Source organism: Gadus morhua, chromosome 5, assembly GCF_902167405.1.
Source record: "Gadus morhua chromosome 5, gadMor3.0, whole genome shotgun sequence".
NCBI lineage: Eukaryota > Metazoa > Chordata > Actinopteri > Gadiformes > Gadidae > Gadus > Gadus morhua.
Genome location: NC_044052.1, coordinates 17,865,966 through 17,887,792, shown reverse-complemented (window position 1 = coordinate 17,887,792; position 21,827 = coordinate 17,865,966). Strand labels below are relative to the sequence as shown.

At 49.4% G+C, this 21,827-nt stretch overlaps 1 protein-coding gene across 1 annotated transcript in view; it reads right to left on the bottom strand.

The window, feature by feature from the left end:
- The window catches only part of hs6st1a (heparan sulfate 6-O-sulfotransferase 1a), a gene marked incomplete at its 5' end in the record, with an annotated part of 43,459 nt that extends 21,632 nt beyond the window's left edge, over nucleotides 1–21,827 (bottom strand). The window contains 1 exon segment of the mRNA XM_030356956.1: nucleotides 21,659–21,827. Within this exon segment, the coding sequence (XP_030212816.1) occupies nucleotides 21,659–21,827 (169 nt within the window).

The following is a 21,827-nucleotide window of genomic DNA, read 5'->3' as shown; positions in this document are numbered from 1 at the left end:
CCGGTTCCAGAGTCCATTCAACATACGTCTGGCGGCCGTATGGATGTGTGTGTTTTGTGCACGTGTGCAGAGACGTCCTCTGGGAGTCGTCAGTGAATAAAGAAACAGGGGCCCTTGAACCCCAGGGCACACACAAACTGATCAGCATGAGCACAGGTTGTGCGTGTGTGTGTGTGTGTGTGTCCTTCCTAACCAGTATTGATGCAGTGTTTGTGTGTGCCTTGGTGTCTGTTGCTCTACCAACGAAGACTTCATTTCATTAACAGGTATTATTCCATCAATGTTCATCTTTATTTCAAGGACTCGTGAATCTTTAATATCAAGGGCGTGTGTGTGTGTGTGTGTGTGCCCCCTCCCCCCTTTCTGAATGTATCCCTTGTCACATCATGTGAGATGTATGTGCTCTTTGTGCAAATATAAATATATAAGAGTGTCTGTTTGTGTGCACATACTGCCACTGAGTATGCGTGAATGTCCGGTAATGTGTGTGTTTCATGGTCTCTCTGTGTGTGTGTTCCATGGTGTGTGTGTGTGCTCCATGGTGTGTGTGTGTGTGCTCCATGGTGTGTGTGTGTGTGCTCCATGGTGTGTGTGTGTGTGTGTGTGTGTTCCATGGTGTGTTCCATGGTGTGTGTGTGTGTGTGTGTGTGTGTGATATGGTGTGTGTGTGTGTGTGTGTGTGTGTGTGTGTGTGTGTGTGTGTGTGTGTGTGTGTGTGTGTGTGTGTGTGTGTGTGTGTGTGTGTGTGTGTGTGTGTGTGTGTGTTCGTACATTAAGAATTAACTGAGCTGGGGGACGCAGAGAAAAGTGCCCAGGACTTCAACTCTCCCAGCATGCATTGCTGCTCTCCTGTCTACCCTTACCGTGATGGGAGCCTGGGGAGCTGTCAACACGTGTGTGCGTGTGTGTGCGTGCGTGCGTGTGTGTGTGTGCCCAGATGAGTTAATAACAGCACATGAGCTTCCCTCTTTGAACATGCACCGTCAGACAGAGGACACACACACACACACACACACACACACACACACACACACACACACACACACACACACACACACACACACACACACACACACACACACACACACACACACACACACACACACACACACACACCTCCCTCCCTGCATGACATCTTCCTGCCTGAGTCTTTCTCCTTCACGCCTCTGGTTACATTAAAAGGCAACAGGAGAGAGGAGACCATGAGGAAGAAAAAAAAATATATAGAAATGTTAAAAAGGAAGAGATTGTGGCTGAGGGGGAGAAGGAGAAGATAAATTGGAATCAGAGCACACTTCTCTCTTTCTCCGCCTTTCCTCCTTCAAATGTTTTCTCTTTACGTTCCCTCCCTCGTCTGTTCTTTGTCCCCGGTCCCTAGGAGATCTCCCTGCTAGCGGGGTGCAGGATGATCAATACACAATAAACAATACGCCCCTCTCCCCCCCCTGAGCGGCGGTCGGGTGGTCCCGTCGGCCGCATGGTCCCGTCGTCCGTATGTTCAGAGCCCTGGTAGCGTTCTTGGAGGTTCTGATTTGGAAGCCGTTTTATGTCCTCGTTTCCCTTTGGTTTAGTTTTCCTGTGTGTCATTGTGTTAGCTCGTTGGTGAACGGTCGGTGGTGTTTGTTCATCTCTTGGCGTGTGAAACTGCGGTGCATGGGTTTGGGGGGTGGGAATATTCGGGTATTTTATATCCTCGTTTTGCATTTTAAGAGGTTAGTAATTTTATGCATCAGTGGAAAACAGCTGCAGTTCTGACTTCAGATAGGCCATTTTACTCTATTTTCTTTCCACACAGCTTGAAAGTCCCTGTTTGATACTGCCGAGTAGTAAAGTGTGCGTTACTGGATTTAGAATCTGGATCGCGGTCAATAGGACTTCTCCTTTTGATGTAGTAGGGAGCCATCTCCGTCTGTAGTGCTAATCTATGAATGCAGCGCAGCGCTAACGAGCTAACACAGGTTTCATCGTACACCTTCCCTGAAGAGTTGCAGGTGGGTTCCCCCTACCATCCTCAGTCTTTTGTATGCCTCTGTTTTAAACAGGTAAACCTTGTGACTAGGCCTGCTCGATTATGGAAAGAAAAATTATAATCACAATGATTTTGGTAAATACTGAAATCACGATTATTCAAACGATTACTTTTGAGTTTGAAAACAGGTTGCAATTTTTTTAGCATTTTTCTACACTTTGCAACTTAGAACTCGTCCTATTTAACAGAATGTTCAAAATAGAAAATATTGTGATCGAAAATAATGTAAAATAAAAATTGGCATCCAGCTGTTCTGCATGTCTATAACATATTTAATAAATAAAAAAGATGTTAAAAAAAAAAAAAAAGTTTAAACTCGATTATATTAGTTTTTTGATTGACGCAAAAACTGAAAGTGCGATCAAATTTGATTAATCGCACAGCCCTACTTGTGACTGCCCTGTTTCACTGCATCGACAGAAGATGTGTGAATGCTTTGAGACAGGGGGCCAGTTGCTGGCCTTCAGCAGATCTCTAACATCTGTGTCCTGCAGTGACTCGTCGATGTTGGCTGTACTCATAAAACGAATACTAAAACGAACTGTTCTCTTACAATCCTCTCTCAACTTCCTTGGAAGCCTTTGCTTGCTGACGTTTTTAATGTGTTGGTAAATCTGTGGGTTGCGACACAATGATTTTACAGCATTGTGCTTTATTGAAATACAACACCAATAACGTCATATACTACGTTGGTTATTGCTCGAGTCTGTCGTACCAGATGTTATTGAATGCCTTTTGTCCACAACGGGAACTGTAATCTGCTTTTGATTCTCTCCACTTCATCGTTTATTTGGTGTTATGGGTAAAACATGTGCCGAGTGATCCAATGTTTGGGCATGAATCACTGATGGCTTTTGATTACACAAAGGAGGTCGTGCATTGCAAGGAATTCTGTGTGTGTGTGTGTGTGTGTGTGGTGTGGTGTGGTGTGGTGTGTGTGTGTACGTGTTTCTGTGTGTGTACGTGTTTCTGTGTTTGTGTGTGTATTTATGTATGTATTTGCATGCATGTGTTTGTTTCGGTGTGTTTGTGTGTGTTTGTTTCGGTGCGTGGGTTTTTGGTTCTGTGTGTTTGTTTCTGTTTATGTGTGTTTCTGTTTATGTGTGTGTACGTGTTTCTGTGTGTGTACGTGTTTCTGTGTGTGTACGTGTGTGTACGTGTGTGTACGTGTGTGTGCGTGTGTGTGTACGTGTGTGTGTACGTGTGTGTTTCTGTTGTCATAGGTGTCCCACAGGCCATCTCCATAACGTTTGCTTGTGTGCGCGCAATCTTCTGGTTCGGTTCGGGTGTGGTCAGACAAGAGTGTTTGAAGGGGAATGCCTCATGTGATCAATCATATTATCGGAACCACTGTGTGGTTCTTAAAGTGTTCTGAAACTGAGTGTGGAACAATAGGCAGACACCCTCCCCTACACCGACCACAACACACAGACATCCGGCTCCACAACAGCACAGGCCCCTCCAGACTCAGAGAGTGGACTAAAGCCGTGTTTCAGAGGTCAGAGAGCTGGGATGAGAACTCCAAGTGGATAATATCTACATCTATGTATCAAACTAAGGCTGAGAGGCTGGCCATTGGCCGACGGTAATTTTGCCCACTAGTGTACACACACACACACACACACACACACACACACACACGAAAACCTACACGGAAATGTACACAAACGCAGAGCAATCTGCGTTTTTTTTGTGCACGGTTTGAAGGGCAGAACAGCCGAGCGGCGCTTTGGGGGTGAATACAGGAAGCTGCACTCTGCGTCTGTAGCTAAGAGGGGGGGGGTTATGCTGCACCAGAGAGAGCGGGGAGAACCAACACAGCATAGGGCCACCAGCACAAGAGCAAACTCAAATAAACAGAACCATAGGAAGGGGAGTTAATACCAAGACTAGACAGCCTTCCTGAATGTGTCTGTGTGCGTGTCTGTGTGCGTGTCTGTGCGTGTGTGTGTGTGTGTGTGTGTGTGTGTGTGTGTGTGTGTGTGTGTGTGTGTTTGTGTGTGTGTGTGTGTGTGTGTGTCTTAACCAGTCAGTGTATTGAAAAGACAACGCGTTGCTATGCTGATGGAAGCCCTGGAGGGGAGGAGGAGACGGCGGAGAAGAGAGATGGTGTGTGTGTGCCTGTACGTGTGCACGCTCACAGGCACGCTTTAGCTTGTAGTCCTGTATGTAAGGGAGGGTACATCCCGGTGCACCTGCAAACACTCTGAGAAGATTGAGAGGCTCTGAGCTGGGAGATGGAACAGCACTTTAAAACACACAACACACAACACACAACACACACACACACACACACACACACACACACAGGAGATAGAGCAAAAGTGAGACAGAGAGAGCGAGAGGGGCCACAGAACACTGAGGGCTCTAGCACGTACGTATGTATTCTAAATGAATATGAGGACCGAGCGAGTGGGCAGTGAGCAGTGTAAGGGGAGACCTTTGCAGACTGGAGCTCTCACACACGTTCTTGGTGCAACTCCACTTTCAAAGGGCAGATACAGAGTCAGGAGAAGGTGAGGGAGGGAGGAAGGAAGGAAGGAAGGGAGGGAGGAGGGAGGGAACGAACAGAGACGGATGGAAAATTGGAGGGTAGATCACAGGAGACAACTTAGAGAAAACAACATCCTGCAGGTGAAAGCACACACACACACACACACACACACACACACACACACACACACACACACACACACACACACACACACACACACACACACACACACACACACACACACACACACACACACACACCCTGTAAGAGTTAAGTGGGGAAAGAGGGAAGAACCAACCAATCCCATCAGGGAGACCAGAAGAAACACACACACACACACACACACTTAAAGAGGGAGGAAAGCCGCTGGGAGTTAATGTTCACCTGGCGACTGTGATGTCATCCAGCATCACACATTGCACGTGACAACAGTAACACAACACACAGCAGTGAGTGAGTGAGTGAGTGAGTGAGTGAGTGAGTGAGTGAGTAAAGTGGTTGAGGTTCGTTAATCAAACAATTTGCTCTTGCCTTTGAGGCATAGTCAAGGCTCTCAGACAACCAAACCAAGGTCTTACCTGTTTCAGCACGGCACAGGAGACAGGAAGGTCATGGATGAGAAAGAGAGAAAGAGACAGGGTCAATAATGAGTTACATTGGCACTGCATGTCCCGACATCACAGCTACAACACTGGCCGGAGAAGGACAGACATACAGACAGAGATGAAAAAATACAGAATATGGATAGAAGGCGTACAGACAAGATGACAGACAGGTGAAACCACCGGGGGACATGCTGGGGGAAATCCAGGGCAATCCACCGCCATCACATCACCCCCCCCCCCGATGAAACGCAGGCATCAGAACACACGCCAGCACCGGCACACACACGTCACTTTCTCCATCTCCAGCTGCAGTTTTTTTCTCGCTTGCTTGTCTCGCCGGTGAATGTACCCTGTGTGTGTGTGTGTGTGTGTGTGTGTGTGTGTGTGTGTGTGTGTGTGTGTGTGTGTGTGTGTGTGTGTGTGTGTGTGTGTGTGTGTGTGTGTGTGTGTGTGTGTGTGTGTGTGTGTGTGTGTGTGTGTCAGAAACAGGCCTGATGGAAGCTGACACGCACACACACACACACACACACACACACACACACACACAAGGTCGCGGCAGAAAGAGGAGAAAGGGAGAGACGTGTTGATATCGACAGATTGAATGAGGAGGGGACGGGCGAGGACATTATAAAGAGCGAGATCAAGAGGGGGGGGGGCACAGAACGATATAGGCTGGTCGATAGAGAGGGGGAGAGAGAGGGAGATAAACGAGAAGAGATAACATCTCTCATTCTGCAGGGACCACATCCCAAACTCTGGGTGTGTGTGTGTGTGTGTGTGTGTGTGTGTGTGTGTGTGTGTGTGTGTGTGTGTGTGTGTGTGTGTGTGTGTGTGTGTGTGTGTGTGTGTGTGTGTGTGTGTGTGTGTGTGTGTGTGTGTGTGTGTGTGTGCGTGCGTGCGTGCTCTTGGCTGCTGCGGTCTGTAGACTCCGAGAGCCTGCCCCCAGCTTCAATTAATCAAAAGGCTAATGAATCTGGCGGACAGCTGACACGTGTGGCAGAGAAAGATCAGAGGATGCACAAGCAGGCTGTTGCTCGGTCCACGAGCAGGGTGTAAAACCACATTGTATTCTCTTGCCCCGGCACTCTTTAGTATTCAAGGCACCTCGCATGTTTTGTCAGCGGTTGGACTTCCATAATGAAACCAAGTTCTGATTGAAGCCCCCGTACAGGACGGCCCAACACAGCACTCAGAGGCCTGTGTGTGTGTGTGTGTGCTATAGAGACTGTGTGCGCGCGTGGCGTCCGTGTGTGCGTTACCCACCATGCGTTAACCCCCTCCCCCTGGTGTAGCGTAACGACTGGGCTCTTTATGCAGCAGCGGTCCTCTGAATGACTAGCCAGGGCTAGGGGGGCGTAACACGTGGAGGCTGTAATCGACCTGACCGCGTCTAGATAACGACTGTGGTTTGTGGACTGCGGTGGTCATGACCTTCAGACTGCCGGCCTGGGGCAGGGTGGGGGGGGGGGGTGGGGGGTGGACCACTGAGTGCTCGTTTAACGCCGTGTTAACCAGCCGTGCCTTACAAGGGGACGTCGATGTGGTCCGGTGACACTATCCTCTACCACGTCGCTTTTATGGGTTGTTTTTTTTTATTGAGGTTTCAGTTGAGAATGTTTGCTCTTGTATTGCGACTTTCATTGGCTACGATCCGTCCCAACCGAATGTCTGACTTGTTATTCCTCTCAGTGGGGTCAGGTCTTTCGGCAGGAGCCATGAGATCCTTTTGGCACCGAGCTGAACTAGTCCGTTCCTAAAATAACAAATCGTTATCGCCTTCTTATTGCCATCTTTATTTTAATAATAGATTTTTACAATGTGTCATAAATTCAGCCCAATTATGCGCAAATGTAATATGCAGTATAACAGACTGAAGAAACACACACAGATAAATACACGCATACAATATGAAATGCGCTTCTTGCGTTGTTTTTTGGGCTCAGCTGCAGGCGACTCATGTACGGCCATCGGATGAGAAATAAAAGTTCCACCGTCATCGGTAAGAGGAATCAAACGACCCCAACAGGATGTTTCCCGTACGTCCTTCCCCAAGGGAATCAACATGTTGAGGTCAGCGCTGAACGCACACTCAACATGTTGAGGTCACTGCTGAACACACACTCAGATTCAGCTTAAGAGGAGGACTTTTTCAGCGGGCCGGGGGAGGGTCATGGTGAGCTCTCTCCCCATTGGCTGCGTAGCAGCGAGCCAGGGGAAGGTGAATGTGAGCTCTCTCCCCATTGGCTGTCTGGCCCAGAGCTTCTGTAGCCCCCCCTTAATGGGATTTAATGTTTAAACTGTGTTAATGGACTCAAGGAGACGCTCTAGGGCAGACAGGACCTCTCGACCCCAGACACACACACACACACACACACACAATGTACACACACACACACTCCCACACCCTATGCATACACACACTATGCATACACAATCAAAAGGTTTGCTGACCTCTTTGCACTGATTAACATTCCAGAGCAGGGGGGGGGGGGGGGGGGGGGAGAGTCTCCCTTCACCACTGTTCACTGTGCAGTGGTCATTCTCTCCGTCTTCCCCAACCCCTTCCTTCCTTCCTCTCTCTCTATCCATCCATCCATCACCTACTGCTTGGCCTTCAGGCCTAAAAAAAAAAAAAAGTTTGGTTCCTGTTGGTGGTCAGTTGAGGTTATGGGTAGGTAGGGAATTTATTTTATTTTTTTATTTTATTTTTTCCAGCGGCAGCGAATGATAGGTAGGTTGTTTTCATTTAAAAACGAGAAAATTCGCCCATCCTTGTACAGAATGAAGAGGTGCTGTACCAAAACGTAATTATAGTTTGCATCAAAAAAAAATATTATTATTATTATTATTTTTTTTTTATAAAGCTCATAAAATAATTTGGGTCGCACATAAATTGACAGGGTCGGTCGGAAACCGGAACCAAACAAATTTTTTTTTTAGGCCTCATCTCCCTTTGTTGCTTGTACGTTGTACTTTAGCTCAATTCCCCCCCTCCCACCCTTTCAGTTTCCTTGCTCTACACACGTCTCTGTTTCCCTCCACTCTCCTGAGACAAACATAATTGTGTTGCGTGTGTCAAGACATGTTGAGGCCGGCACTGAACTCCTCTGAGTCATAGCGTATTTCACACAAACACACACAGGCCTCGACAAGACGGACCACAAACATAACACACATTATGAAAGTGTGTTTGTGTGCGGTTGCGTAGGCACTCTGGATTTGCTAAGCCAGTGTTCTGGATCCACGCTGACAGATCGCTCCATTGACTGCATTCAGACTTTTCCTGATACTGCGGGGTGACGCCCATCATCTCTGTGAGGTTTGTTGGACTCGTAGGTAAACACAGCTCCACAAAACACACACCCAGGGTGGAGCCGTCCCGCTCAAAGAGAGAATTGATCCGTGTCCCGTCACAGACGAGGAACGGCAGAGCTCGTCTTTCTTCCCAGGTAGAACAACAGCAGCCAGGTGCTGCGTTAACGCCCCCGCCGTCGCTCTTCACCGAAGGCCCTGAACAAAGCCCCCCCTTCAGGTGGGGCGACCGGTGGCCCCGGCCCCCCGCCCTGCCCTCACACGTCCCCCGGAGAGAGGCCTGGGACAGGCTGAGCTGAGAGCACAGCAGCCTGGGCACCTCCACCATCAGGCCATGGATGTTCATAATGCTTATGTCGAGAGTGTTAATGAAAGTAATGGGGGTAAGGAGTTAGGGGGTGAGGGGATAGGGAGTAGGGAGCAGGGGGTTAGGGGGTAAGGGGGTAAGGAGGATACGGAGTAGGGGGTTAGGGTGTAGGGGGTAAGCTAGTCAGGGAGTAGGGGGTTAGGAAGTATGATGTTAGGAAGTAGGAGGTGAGATAATAGGGGTTAGGGGGCTATATGAAGTACGGGATTCGGAGTAAGAGGAAGGAACTAGGGGCTGGGCATCTTGCTAAATGACTCAGCTGTTGGTCTGGACGACTGCTCCTTGGCCGCTGGGGATTCTGGGTAAAGCCGAACAACTGCAGAGAGATTCCCGGGAGGAACACAGAGTAGGGTACAACTGGAGGAGTAGGAGGGAACAGACAGCCTAGTGATCAGGGGCCAGGTGCGCACACACACACACAGTCCTTGTGTCCTTGCATTAAGAGAGTGCCCGTCTTCACGGTGACTTGATCCCCCACAGCCTCCCTAAGGAGGCTGAGGAAAGGTTGCGTGTGTGTGTGTGCGTGCGTGCGCACGCGTGCGCGTGTGGGAGTCCCTGCTGAGAGCCACAGCACCCACTGACCTGAAAACACGCCGGCCACCCAAAACAAAGAGGGACGTAATGAGAGGGAGAGAATGTCACTGAACACAAGGGAAGGCAGGCAGGCAGACACACACACAACAAGCTAAAGAGAGTGAGATACATGGGCAATGCTTTACAAAGTACACCTCCGACCCCCCTCACTGCAGCTCAAATATGGCTGTTATTGAACATAATACGACGAAAGAAACTGATAAAAACCTTAAGCAACGACAACAGGATTGTACCCGTTGTCCCAAAGTGAGCACGTACTGAAAGCTGAAGGGCCGGACGTCCCCAGGTTGGAACACATGAACGCACACACATTGACACACACACACATCGTAAACATCACACACACACACACACACACCATGTGCACATACGCAAACATACCATTTGATCTACACAACCACACAACTTCTCCAATGAAATCCAAGCGTCCGTGGGCCGACCACAGCTCCCAGTTCTGCCTTCTACTGCTGCGGCGGCGAATCAGAACCACAACCCATCCTCACACCTCGCTGACCGAACAACAGAGCCCCGGCTCACACACACAGGCCTCACTGCTTTTGTGTGTGCGCGCGTGTGTGTGCGGTATGGTATGTTTGCGTGTGTGCATATGGTGTGTGTGTGTGATGTTAACGATGTGCGTGTCCGATGTGTGCGTGTGGTGGAATGTGTGTGTGTGTCCAAATTGTGTCACAATAAGTATTTTTTTGGAGAACGGGGTGAGGGGGGGGGTTGTGCTTTTGTGACTTCGAGGTCTCCTGCGGTCAAGAGCGACCCTTTTCTCCCCCTTGCTCCCCTCCTTTCATACACTCATCCGCCTCTTTTGATATACTCTCCTCCTCCTCCCTTCCCATCCCTCACTGAATACGCATCCTCCCTCTCTCTCCCTCTCTCCCCCTCTCCCTCTCTGCCCGATGAGTGACTGATGAATGAAGTGGCTCTTTGAAGTCAAGAGTCACTGCAGGCCGGTCAAGCGTGAACGGACCCGCAACAAAAGATGGCAGACACAGAGCGAGAGCGCGAGAGAGAGAAAGAAGAGACTCCCAGAGTGAGAGAGGGAGAGACACAGGCCGACAGAGAGAGAGGGAGAGAGAGAGCAAGGGAGATAGAGAGAGGAAGGAAGAGAGAGGGAGAGGAAGGAAGGCCGAGAGTGGAGAGGAATGGGAGGGTTGCACTCCAAACACAAGAAGAAGAATGTCATTTTACAACAGCGTGTCACCAGAAGCTGACAGGGGAGCCAGGGGAGGGAGGTGGGGGAGGGGGCAGGGAGAGGCAGAAAGAGACAGACTGAGCGGGTAAGAGAGAGTGCATGTTTTGCAGCCCCTGCTTTGAGCTTTGGAGTGTTTGCATGGCAGTGAGAAGCATGTGCAAAGAAAGCAGCAGGACACACACACACACACACACACACACAGGCCTTGTGCCTCACAACAACACCATGGAGAGATTATACACAAATGTACGACTGCTTCAATTCTACTTCCCTCCTCTCTGCTTGGGAGTGGTACACACAGACACAGGCCGGTTTGTGTGACACACACACACCTCTAAGGTGCTTCCATATGTAGTACGCAAGTCAATAGTGTAACTGAGTCATTTTTGTTTTCCAAACTTCTCTCTGCAGATGATTCATCGACACTGCTAGAGCCCAAGATTTGCTCAGGGCTTAAGTTCTCATAGTAATTGTTATGGTGTGTCTGTACACGCCCAAGATACCAGAGCTATACATCACCATGTAGAACACAGGCTAGGGCAATAGCCCATTTCCCTCGGATTATAATGAACTTGAGCAACTTATAATGCATCAATGGCACTGCCCAGGTAATGCTGCCACCAGCAGCAGAGTGGTGCCGTACTAGATGCTACACACACGCAGACCAGTGTTTCCCACACATTGACGAGATTATGGCGCCCCGCCACAGTCTAATTTCGGCCGACATAGTCTCTGCGTGCACATGAAGTTTTATTTTTATTTATTATTATTTTTTTTTTTTTGCTCAGACGAAGTTCGTGTCGCTCTCATTGGGATTGCATGAGAGCACGAAGTTCGGCTGTCTGCCTGCGACTGTGCCGAATAGCCTTCTGCAGCCGAATCCAAGTTGGCAATCCTTGAACTTTATTTAAATGAGAGTCTGGCGAATCGTGATGAAAGCCAATCAGTTTAGCGTGCGTGTGCTTACGTTGCAGAGGGTCTTGAGTTGTCTAAAAAATAGAGAGAGCGCGACATTCGGAATTTTGCATTAACGTATGAGCACTACCTTAACAGCATCCAAGATCAGTAAGTTAACTAACTGTAAACATACGATGCTCACAGAGGTGATGCATTTTTAGATGCATACTGTTTGAGAACATAGAACTCTGTTTGACCTAGTGCACACGCAAACATAAAAACGGAGTTTCAGAGTTTTTATAAATGATCGTTTCCCATGATAAAAACTCAGTTTTCGTGTAGCCTAAATGAAAGGGCAAAACGTATGAAAACATGTGTTTTCCCATTGTGTAAACGGGGGGTTTATACAAATGTATAGCCTATGAAACGATTGAGAAGGTGACATTTAGGCCACGCCATTGTGTTTAAATAGGCGTACACTGAAAAAAGGAGATTGGCCATCTGTTGTATAGAATGTATATCTGCAGAAATATACGCCAAGAACGGCTAAAGATAATTCCATCATTTATTATTTCATCTGAATGCAACGTGAGCTGCAACAATAGTGCACCACAACTCAACAAACACAAAGTCCATAATCAATACCAAGGAATTAGTTCTTTGTTAGTGTTAGTTTACTATTAGTTAATCAGTGCAAAATTATTAGTCCAGTTGAATGCCCCCCCCCCCCCCATAGTCTCCAAAATGTCTGTGGGAAACACTGCAGACCATATAAACATATATATAGAACAGCAGAGTAGGAGCCGGAGAATGAGGAGGAGAGTGTGGGGGAAGGAAGAGTGAGAGAGTGAGAGAGAGAGAGAGTTAGAGGGAGGGACTGAAAGTGGGGGAGAGATCTGGGAAACAGTGGGGGAGAACAGGCAATCTGGGGGAAAAGAGAGACAGCCGTAGAGGGCGAGTGGGGGGGGGGGGGGCTGCAACGGCAGAGAGAGAGATGAGAGAGAGAGTGTAAGAAATATAGGAAGAGAGAGAGTGAGAGTGGGCAACACTTGGGGAGAAAGAGTGATGGGTGGGGGTGGGGGGGGGGGGGTGGAGAAAGGCTTCTGTGCAATTATCATCTTCCCTCACATCAGATCAGATCACCGAGATAAAAGCACTTCCTGAAGCACCACTTCCTCTCTCTGGAGGAAGCTGACTGCTCACTCGGAGTGTCATGTCCGAATATGCGCGTGTGCGTGGGTGTTTGTGTGTGCGGTCGAGCGTGAGGAGTGAGGAGGGCGGGGGGGGGCGGTTGGGGCACATCAGCAGAAGGTTCTGACGGACCGTCGGACAGACGGACATAACGAATCCACTGTGGGGGATGAGGAGGGAGGGCTAAGATTAGTATGAACCGGTTCGAACCGACAGCGGGGCTAAAGAGAGTGCAAGGCAGCACGCTAGCGTAGTGGGTTAGCGTAGCTTGCTATCGGCGAAAGGCCGAAGATATGACACCCCACCATCAACCCCCCGCCCTCCACACGAGGGGACGTATGTCTTTAACCCGGGTTTAACCAGGTCACTTTACGGAGGAACTCGTAGAGCCTGCGGGTGTGTGCGTGCGCGTGCGTGCGTGTGTGTCGGTCTGGCGGTGGGGAGCGGGAGAGGACGTTAAGTAGAATTGTAGCCCACAGCGACACGTTTTCTCTCTTGCTCCATCGGGAAGCAACACAACACACACACACACACACACACACACACACACACACACACACACACACACACACACACACACACACACACACACACACACACACACACACACACACACACACACACACACACGGCGGACATGTAAACATAGGTCACCCGCACGGAAACAAGCGATCCCGGCTTTCATACACGCACACGCACACACACGCAGACACACACACACACACACACGGCCGCGGGCGCAATATGCAAAGCAACCGAGGCCGAAGGAGATATGAGAGCTGTTTAGGTTTTTTTCTCGCTTCTTCATCTCCTCTTCCTCCTCCTCCTCCTCCTCCTCCACATAATCTACAGCTCTGGTTTAGTGTTCTACACGCAGACGCAATACTCAGAATGCCGAGGATGAACGTACATTTGAATATGGAATGGTAATGCTGCATTTCAGCATTGTGTTTTTGAATATTCATTTGTATTCCTTGTACTCGTGTTTGTGTTGACCCGCATGGAAACGAGCCAGGAGATAATTCTGCTACAATGCCTCCCTTCCCCTCGCATGAGAGATTAATGATTTATGTATATGGTCCCTGACAGATAAATGTCATAAACAAACATTAACATGGAGAAGCTTGGTGGGAAATAAATGTCGTGACAACAGCCCTGTGTGTGTGTGTGTGTGTGTGTGTGTGTGTGTGTGTGTGTGTGTGTGTGTGTGTGTGTGTGTGTGTGTGTGTGTGTGTGTGTGTGTGTGTGTGTGTGTGTGTGTGTGTGTGTAGACTCCTCCCACTTATATAAAGAGGCAGTCTGGGATTTGCATTTTTCACACAATTCAATTAACACGCCTGTCAGCTCCTCCCATTCGTTCACATGCCTCATCATGTCACACACACACACACACACACACACACACACACACACACACACACACACACACACACACACAATTCATTAATGAACTAAGTTATGTATTGAGGGAGCCTGCATACTTGGGAGGAGGGGGGGGGATGAATGTGTTTATTTGTAAATAAACTAAATGAGAACACTGCCACAGGGGAGGGGTCACTTCCTGTCGCAACTCTTCTGCTCTCTGTTGAACGACAGACGGAGAGAAATAGAAAGAGAGATTAATGGAGGCCTAGCCCAGCCCTCCCCCCACTCCCTCTTTCTCCATCTCAGAAGAAGAGGGAGTCGCGATGAAGGGAGGAGGACGGGAGGGAGACATGACGACCACGGGGTTTGGGACGCGGGCGGCGGTTGTCGTGGCGCCAGGAGACTCAAGGCCAATGGGGGGGGGAAAGAAGGAAAAGAAAGAAAGAAAGAAAGAAAGAAAGAAAGAAAGGAAAAAAAAGAAAGAAAGAAAGAAAGAAAGAAAGAAAGAAAGAAAGAAAGAAAGAAAGAAAGAAAGAAAAGACTCCCTCCAGAAAGCAGAAGCTACTCAGCCATAACCGGCGCTGACTTTGCCCAGGGCCGCGCTAATGACAGCCGCTAACCCCCTGTCTGATTAATAGCCTGTAATCCCATTCTCATGGCGAGCGCACCGCCGCATTCCATAGCGCCACTTATTAACCACCACAGAAAGGCCTGCTAATCAGCCCGCTTGCTTTTTGGCTAGCCCCGGCTAATGCTAAGCTAATCAATAGGGAGTAATCCTGTTGGCGGCAGCGCTGTAGCGTAGCACCACTCATTACCAGCCATAGAAATGTCTGCTAATGATTTACCGCACCGCCGTTTTTCCCCCGGCGTGAGGAATAGCTTGGAAGCGCACGGGTGCACATGCGTGCACGGGTGTGTGCGTGTGTATAAATGTGTGAGTGCGTGCGCGCATTTGTGTCGTGTGGGTGGGACGGCAACATTTGATAGCCGAGCAGCGGAGCCGGGCCGAGGGAGCGACGGCGGGGAAGGAGCAGAGGCCGTGTAATGATTAAGGAACACATCACTCTGCGTTCCCTCCCGCCTCTTGTCTTCTGTCAGGGACACAGCCGTCGCTAACGACGACGGATCGCTGCTCCGTCGATACCTGGAAACCGCCGATCATTGGACGATTATGGCTAATCAATACCTGGGGTTAGTAAAGCACCAGGGGAGAGGCAGAGTGCAGCACTAGGGGGGGGGGGGGGGGGGGGGGGGGGGTCAAATGGAGAACTTGGGGGAGAGGCTCAGCGCGGTGTCGTTCCTCTTCATTATCCAATTGATAAATTATTATCTTATTATTATTTTAGTTTTATTGTCAACCCTGGGAGGGTCAAAGGCTACACCCGGGGGCTGTTGTAGCCACCTCAACCGTGTTGGATTCTCGGCTTGGCCACGTCAATTGAAAGACTCACATGGGTTGTATACGTTTCATTTCTAATAGCATGTCATTAACAAGGTACCAGCTAGCTATTATGCTTTCTTTAGCGTTGTAGGCCAACCCCAATTTGTTTTGATGAAAGGGATTGGATCAATTAGATATAAATTTACTCTGGAAAGCGTTGTAATAAAAAAATCATATCTGTTCAGCTGTTTAGATGCGTGTTGCCCTAAGACCTCGTCAAGCTATGGGGAGGGGGGTGGGGGGGGCGCACACACGATTGGCCTAGGATCTGGCAGGTAAGGCCTGGAGATGGGTCAGCTTGACCTGGGCCTGACCTGGTGGGGTAGCTCCAGTGGATACCTGTCAGCAGTAGCCCGGAGCTACCGAGAACACAACACCGATAGAGATGGAGATGGAGATGGATGCCTCGCCCTTTACAGGCGGAGGTATGCTCCGAGGTCACACATCTTACTGGGCTGAGCGAGGAGGCACTTCTGGTTGGAATAGGGCGGACCCGTTCTAAGTCGACCCGAACTACATCAGGGTTAAGCGAATATTGACGGTTAATTGGCATGCGTTTAAGGGTGAGATAAGCGCCTTTTTCCGATGGAGGTCGTGGGTTCAGATGGTTTACACTTTAGCAGTAGGGGACTTAGGTGCAAAAGGGGCAGCACTAAACGATAATTAATATGATTTATTCTACGCGTGCTTGTGCGTGTGTGTCCCTTTCTAATACTCAGCCACTCATTCTACTGCATATCTTTTAAATTGTTATCAAACATCATTAATATCATCATCATCCTTATCCCTGTGAAAACATGCATCATGCTAAGAGGTGCTTTCGCATAATCTCACAACCCCCCCCCCCCCCCCCACACTGGAAGATTATCCCTAACCAGGAATTACCCCGAGCCGCATAAGCAGGGCTGAGGCGGATGTAAGCAGCGACGGCTCACTGGAAGATCCAGCAGGTCCTAGCATGCCCCCCCCCCCCCCCCCCCTCCCTCTGTGTTCTCATTCCCAAACATTCCAGCCGGGGTCAGGGAAGGGGGGGCACCGACGCAACCCGGCGCGACACAATCCTGCCCCAGAAACCTGAGTCTGTCTCCCCCCCCCCCCCCCATACCAACCTCGACTAAACTGGAGGAGAGGGGCTGGGGTTAGGGGGAGGAGGAGGGTCCGGGGGGCTATAGGCTGTGAAGAGGGGCTGTGCGCCTGGGTGTGTGTGCGCGGGGAAGACGGGGGGCGGGGGGGGGGGGCATGGGAATGTGACGGGGAAGAGGAGAAGGATGGAGACGTGGCGGTCGTGGACGGATGAGGGAAGGATGGAGCTGGCTTTAGGGGGGGGGGGAGGTCGGTGTTCGTCAACACGTAAACCACCACTAGGTCATCTGATTGGATTCACACACACACACACACACACACACACACACACACACACACACACACACACACACACACACACACACACACACACACACACACACACACACACACACACACACACACACACACCTCTAACAATTGTTTAAAGTTCAAATAGGTTCAAAATCCCTCTGGCTTGTAGGGTTAAGACATTTGATAATAAAATAAATATTGACATTTGGACAGTTCTTGCAATTGCGATACGAGTCACTATTATTTGGGAATAATTATCTTTCAATCGCAACCTTCATGTGTCACTGAAAGAAATATTACATTTGTGATGCGTTATTTGTTGGAGTCTGTACCGAACTGACATGCTTTCTTACGTCTGGAGAAAATCAATGAGGATAGACACTTCATTATAACGCTGTTATCATTTACATTTAACATCTCATCCAGAAAACTGTGCAGCCTACTGGCCGGGAGACGGCACCCTGCTGATCGCGCACACACACACACACACACACACACACACACACACACACACACACACACACACACACACACACACACACACACACACACACACACACACACACACACACACACACACACACACACACACACACACAGTTTGTGCGGTGAATCCTAAACAGTCCCATTGAAAGAAGAGTAATGTCCAGGGCTTGACAGGCGTGATAATCTACTACCCCACTTCCCTCCCCAGTAATGAAACTAAACGTTTTCACACCACAACCACCACCCACAAAACCCCCGTTGTACTTCGGCCTCCTCCACCATCCAGTCGTCCCCTACTCCGCACCATCCACCTCCCCTTGCCCTCCTCCCACACGTTGTCATTTGTTAGAACCCAGACAGTTGTCCATTAGCCACTGCAGCCATCTTGGAAATTGCAGCCAATCTTCCATGAAAAAGACATTTCCTCTAATGCAGAGAGAGAGGGTAGAGAGAGAGAGAGGGTAGAGAGAGAGAAAGAGAGAAAGAGCGAGAGAGAGAGAGAGAGAGAGAGTTAAGCCACCAAGTGGAAAGCCTGCCTGCTGTTTGATTAGAGTACCACGCCATCACGGAGGGAAGTGGGAGGGTCGGGATGGCGAGCTAGAAGGGGAGGGAGGGAACGGGTTTGAGAGGCAATGGGAGGGGGCGGGTTGAGAGAGACACACTCACACAGAGAGAGAAATAGAGGGGAGGAAAATGGGAGAGACATGAGAGGGCTGAGATCGAGGCTGTAAAATTAGCTTCATCACTAAAATGCGACACACCAGGATTAAGACGGGTATGCGCACACACTCACACACACACGACAGATGGTTCCCACCATCTGAAAGCACGGCTCTAATTTCAGTAAAGTGATAGGCATCTCCTTAACCAATTAGATGCTTCGTAGACGAGGATCCGTGCCGGGATCCGAGTCTCACTCTGGTGTGCGTGTCTGTGTGTGTGTGTGTGCACGTGTGTGCTTCTGTGTGTACGTGTGTACGTGTCTGTGTGTCCGTGTGTGTGTGTGTGTCCGTGTGCGTGTACGTACGTGTTCGTGTGTACGTGCGTGCACTGCGGTGTAATGAATGAGACGTCCACTTTATAAATCCCCACAATTCTATTGATCTCCAGCGACAGAGAGAGAGTGAGGGAGAGAGACTCTCCCTTTCTCTCTGAGAAAAAAAAAGAGAGGGGTACAATCCCCATGGATATCCACAGGTAAAAGAAGACAGATGAACATGTGGGACCAAACATGCTAACCCCATGCCTGCCAAACAACCGACATCTTGATGGCGATATAAACAGGATTCTTTGGTGGCGAATACTTTGATCAATAACACATGCACAATAAAACAAACGACCCCACGGCCGTCTCTCCGGCCTCAGCACTGTTCAAACCGGGGTCGGAGAATCCCCGGAGACATACCCTCCGTCCATCCAGAGGAGAGAGAGAGAACACTAGGCTACATACAGGCCGCTAAGGACTCTTGGGGTGTACCAAGGATAGTACATTATGCTGCTGAGGACACTCCAGGGGGGTGACATCATGGTGGAGGGGGGGGGGGGGGTTCTTGTATCTTATGCTACTTGCCGTTATTTCAGACCATTTAAGTCTGAAACGGAAATAAGAAAAAGTGGACTCAAACCTATATTTCGTCTCTGGTGGTAATGCTGCCAGCTTGAAAGAGCTTTCAGCGCGTTAAAATAAGGGGTATGAAGAAATGGACGATCGCTTACAATGACGGAGTGCCTAAATGTAGAGATAATAGATAATACATTGTTGTTACATGTTCTTATAAGTTATAAACATCCTGGGTGCGTCTAAAGCTTTTAAAATGAGAAACCATTTCAGTCTTGTATTCTCGCTCCGTTATTGTTCCATTTCATATCTGTTGTAACAATTATATGATCCTCATAAATGACAAGATTCAGACCAGCCGGCTTGATTTACTCGTCTTCCCTCTGCGAGCGAAGCGATAATGTTCCGTCACCAGCCGACACGTTGTGCCACAGCCTGCCATCGCCTAACCCTAAAAACATACCATTATGTATTTTGAGTTGGCGAGAAAATGTAAAATTTCCCCATTGTGATAACATCATCCAGCACATGTTAGTCTTCCTTCTGAGGATCGACAATACCACTGTCTGCTTGCCATCCAGATGGTTGTCGTGAATAATTCTTGGAAAATACGCTGGTGTGTGCGCCTTTCACACCCGGTATCGTTTTCTCCGGAGGAAACCTAAATAAATAAATATAAATAAAAAGCAAAAAGGCATAAACAGGCGCTTCTCGTACTAAAGGAAGTGTTTTGCTCAGCGGCAGGTCCGTAAATCTTCCTTCCACCATTGGCCCGGGCCCAGAACACACACACACACACACACACACACACACACACACACACACACACACACACACACACACACACACACACACACACACACACACACACACACACACACACACACACACACACACTCCCTCATCGCCACTCTGTAACCACAGATTCTGTCTCTCTTCCCGCGCCGCCCTCCTCATCTCTCCATCCCTCTCTCTCTCTCTCCCCCCCCATCCCATCCCAACCCCCGCCCCTCTCTCTTCCTCCCTCTCTTGCTCTCTCCAATAACTTGTGATCCCCTTACAAGACAGATGCTAAGAAGTAAGCCGCACCATAATGAGAGGACAGAGTGCGCGCGAGAGAGAGCGGAAGAGAAATGGTCTATAGCCAAAAAGTAAAACAGGATAATAGGAGGAGAGAAAATTCGTACCAAAACACTGGGCCGGGCCACAGTGGGAGAAGAAGACAGAGAGAGGCAAGAGAGAGAGAAAGAGACAGAGAGTGGCAGGGAGGCAAGAGAGAGAGAAAGAGACAGAGAGGGGCAGGAAGCCAAGAGAGCGAAGGGGAGACATGTCAGGAAAGCAGGAGTGAAAAATGAATGTACACAAAAAGGAAAAGGGGGGAGAGAGAAAACTGTGAGCTCATCCCAGCTCCAATAGTGTATCTCCCTCTCGCTCTGTGTTCCCACCTTGGAAGCTGAGCACAACACTGTGTGTCTGCGTGTGTTCGCGTGTGTGTGTCTGTCTTCGGGGGGCTATTAGGCTTAGGTTCCCCTGCTTCTGCTGTCAGTAGCCACGGGGTTGTCGATTATACTGGAGGCTAAATGATCCTCTCGCTCACTCTCTCCCTCTCCCACACAAATGTTCCATCACATCTCCCTGCTCCTGCTTCTCTCTGATGCTGTGCAGTTCCTCCCTGTCACAGACCCTCTCTCTCTCTATCATCTCTCCACCGCCACCACGTAGAGTCTGGAAGCCTGCGTGTCGGCACGGCAACGAGTCACCTCTGACCGGGGTCACCACATGGTGACGGGACGGACCAGCAGAGTGTGTGTGTGTTTGACTGTGTGTCTGACCGGTACTACTCTGGCCCGGCCTGGGAGTCCAGATGAAGATGACAGACACGTTTCTCTTGCTAAATGCCAATCCTTGAAACCTTGGCCGGAATCAAATATCAATTGTATTCAGTTCATGAGAGAAAAACAACACTTGGACCGATTCACACACAAAGCCGTCCGCCATGGGAGGGAGGGGGAGCAAGCGAGCGAGGGGGGTGCAGCGAGATGGAAGATGATGCAGCCGTCGATATGTCTGGGGGAGGAGGACGTTAGATTTTAGCAACAAAAAAAAAAGGGAGTAGGGCTGAGATGTGTTCATAATTGAATCATAACGCGTGGTGTAAAGTCAATATGACGGCGTAATATTGACTCGAATCGCCGCACGGGCCGGTCCTACAGCAGCTTTCTATGTGGTAATTGGATTGTGTTGTTCAGGAATAATACGGTGCTCAGGGAGGGCCAGCTGCGGTCGGCCCTTTCCCGGGCCCCGGCCCCCTGCTAGCGGCATTCATCAACAATTGTCAGGCACTGTTGATATTCCCTGGCATTCACGGCACTGTGCAGTGCTTCTATGGGCGACCTTAATGATCACTCAACAGTTTGCTCAGGCGATGAATCGTTAACTGGGTACTTTGAGGGTGGGGGGGCATGGTGGAGTCTGCTTACCTTCCCAAACAAACTATTATTTCATATTTCCCAACACCGGTAGTGAAAGAGCATAGCCCGCTCTAAATCGCAATAAATCACATGTTAAGCATTATTTAAAAAGCGATAGCAAAGACGCTGGTGATGTGAAATGAAGGAGAGAAAGAGTAGAACGAACATGTATTATAATGTCGGCGCTCCCCTCCCTTGGACTAATATACTCTACTGATCACCAAACCGGTCACATCACATCAGAAGATAACGCAGTCTTACCTCTGATTCTTCAACTTGTTCTCCTTCTTGTTGAGGACCCCGGGCACGCAGTTGGTGAGCTCGGTCCAGTCGGCGTGGAGCCCGCAGCTCCAGCCCGTGGAGAACCGCGAGAACAGCCACGTCTCCTTGCGGTTGGGCCGGTTGCAGGTACACTTCTTCTGGCCCGGTC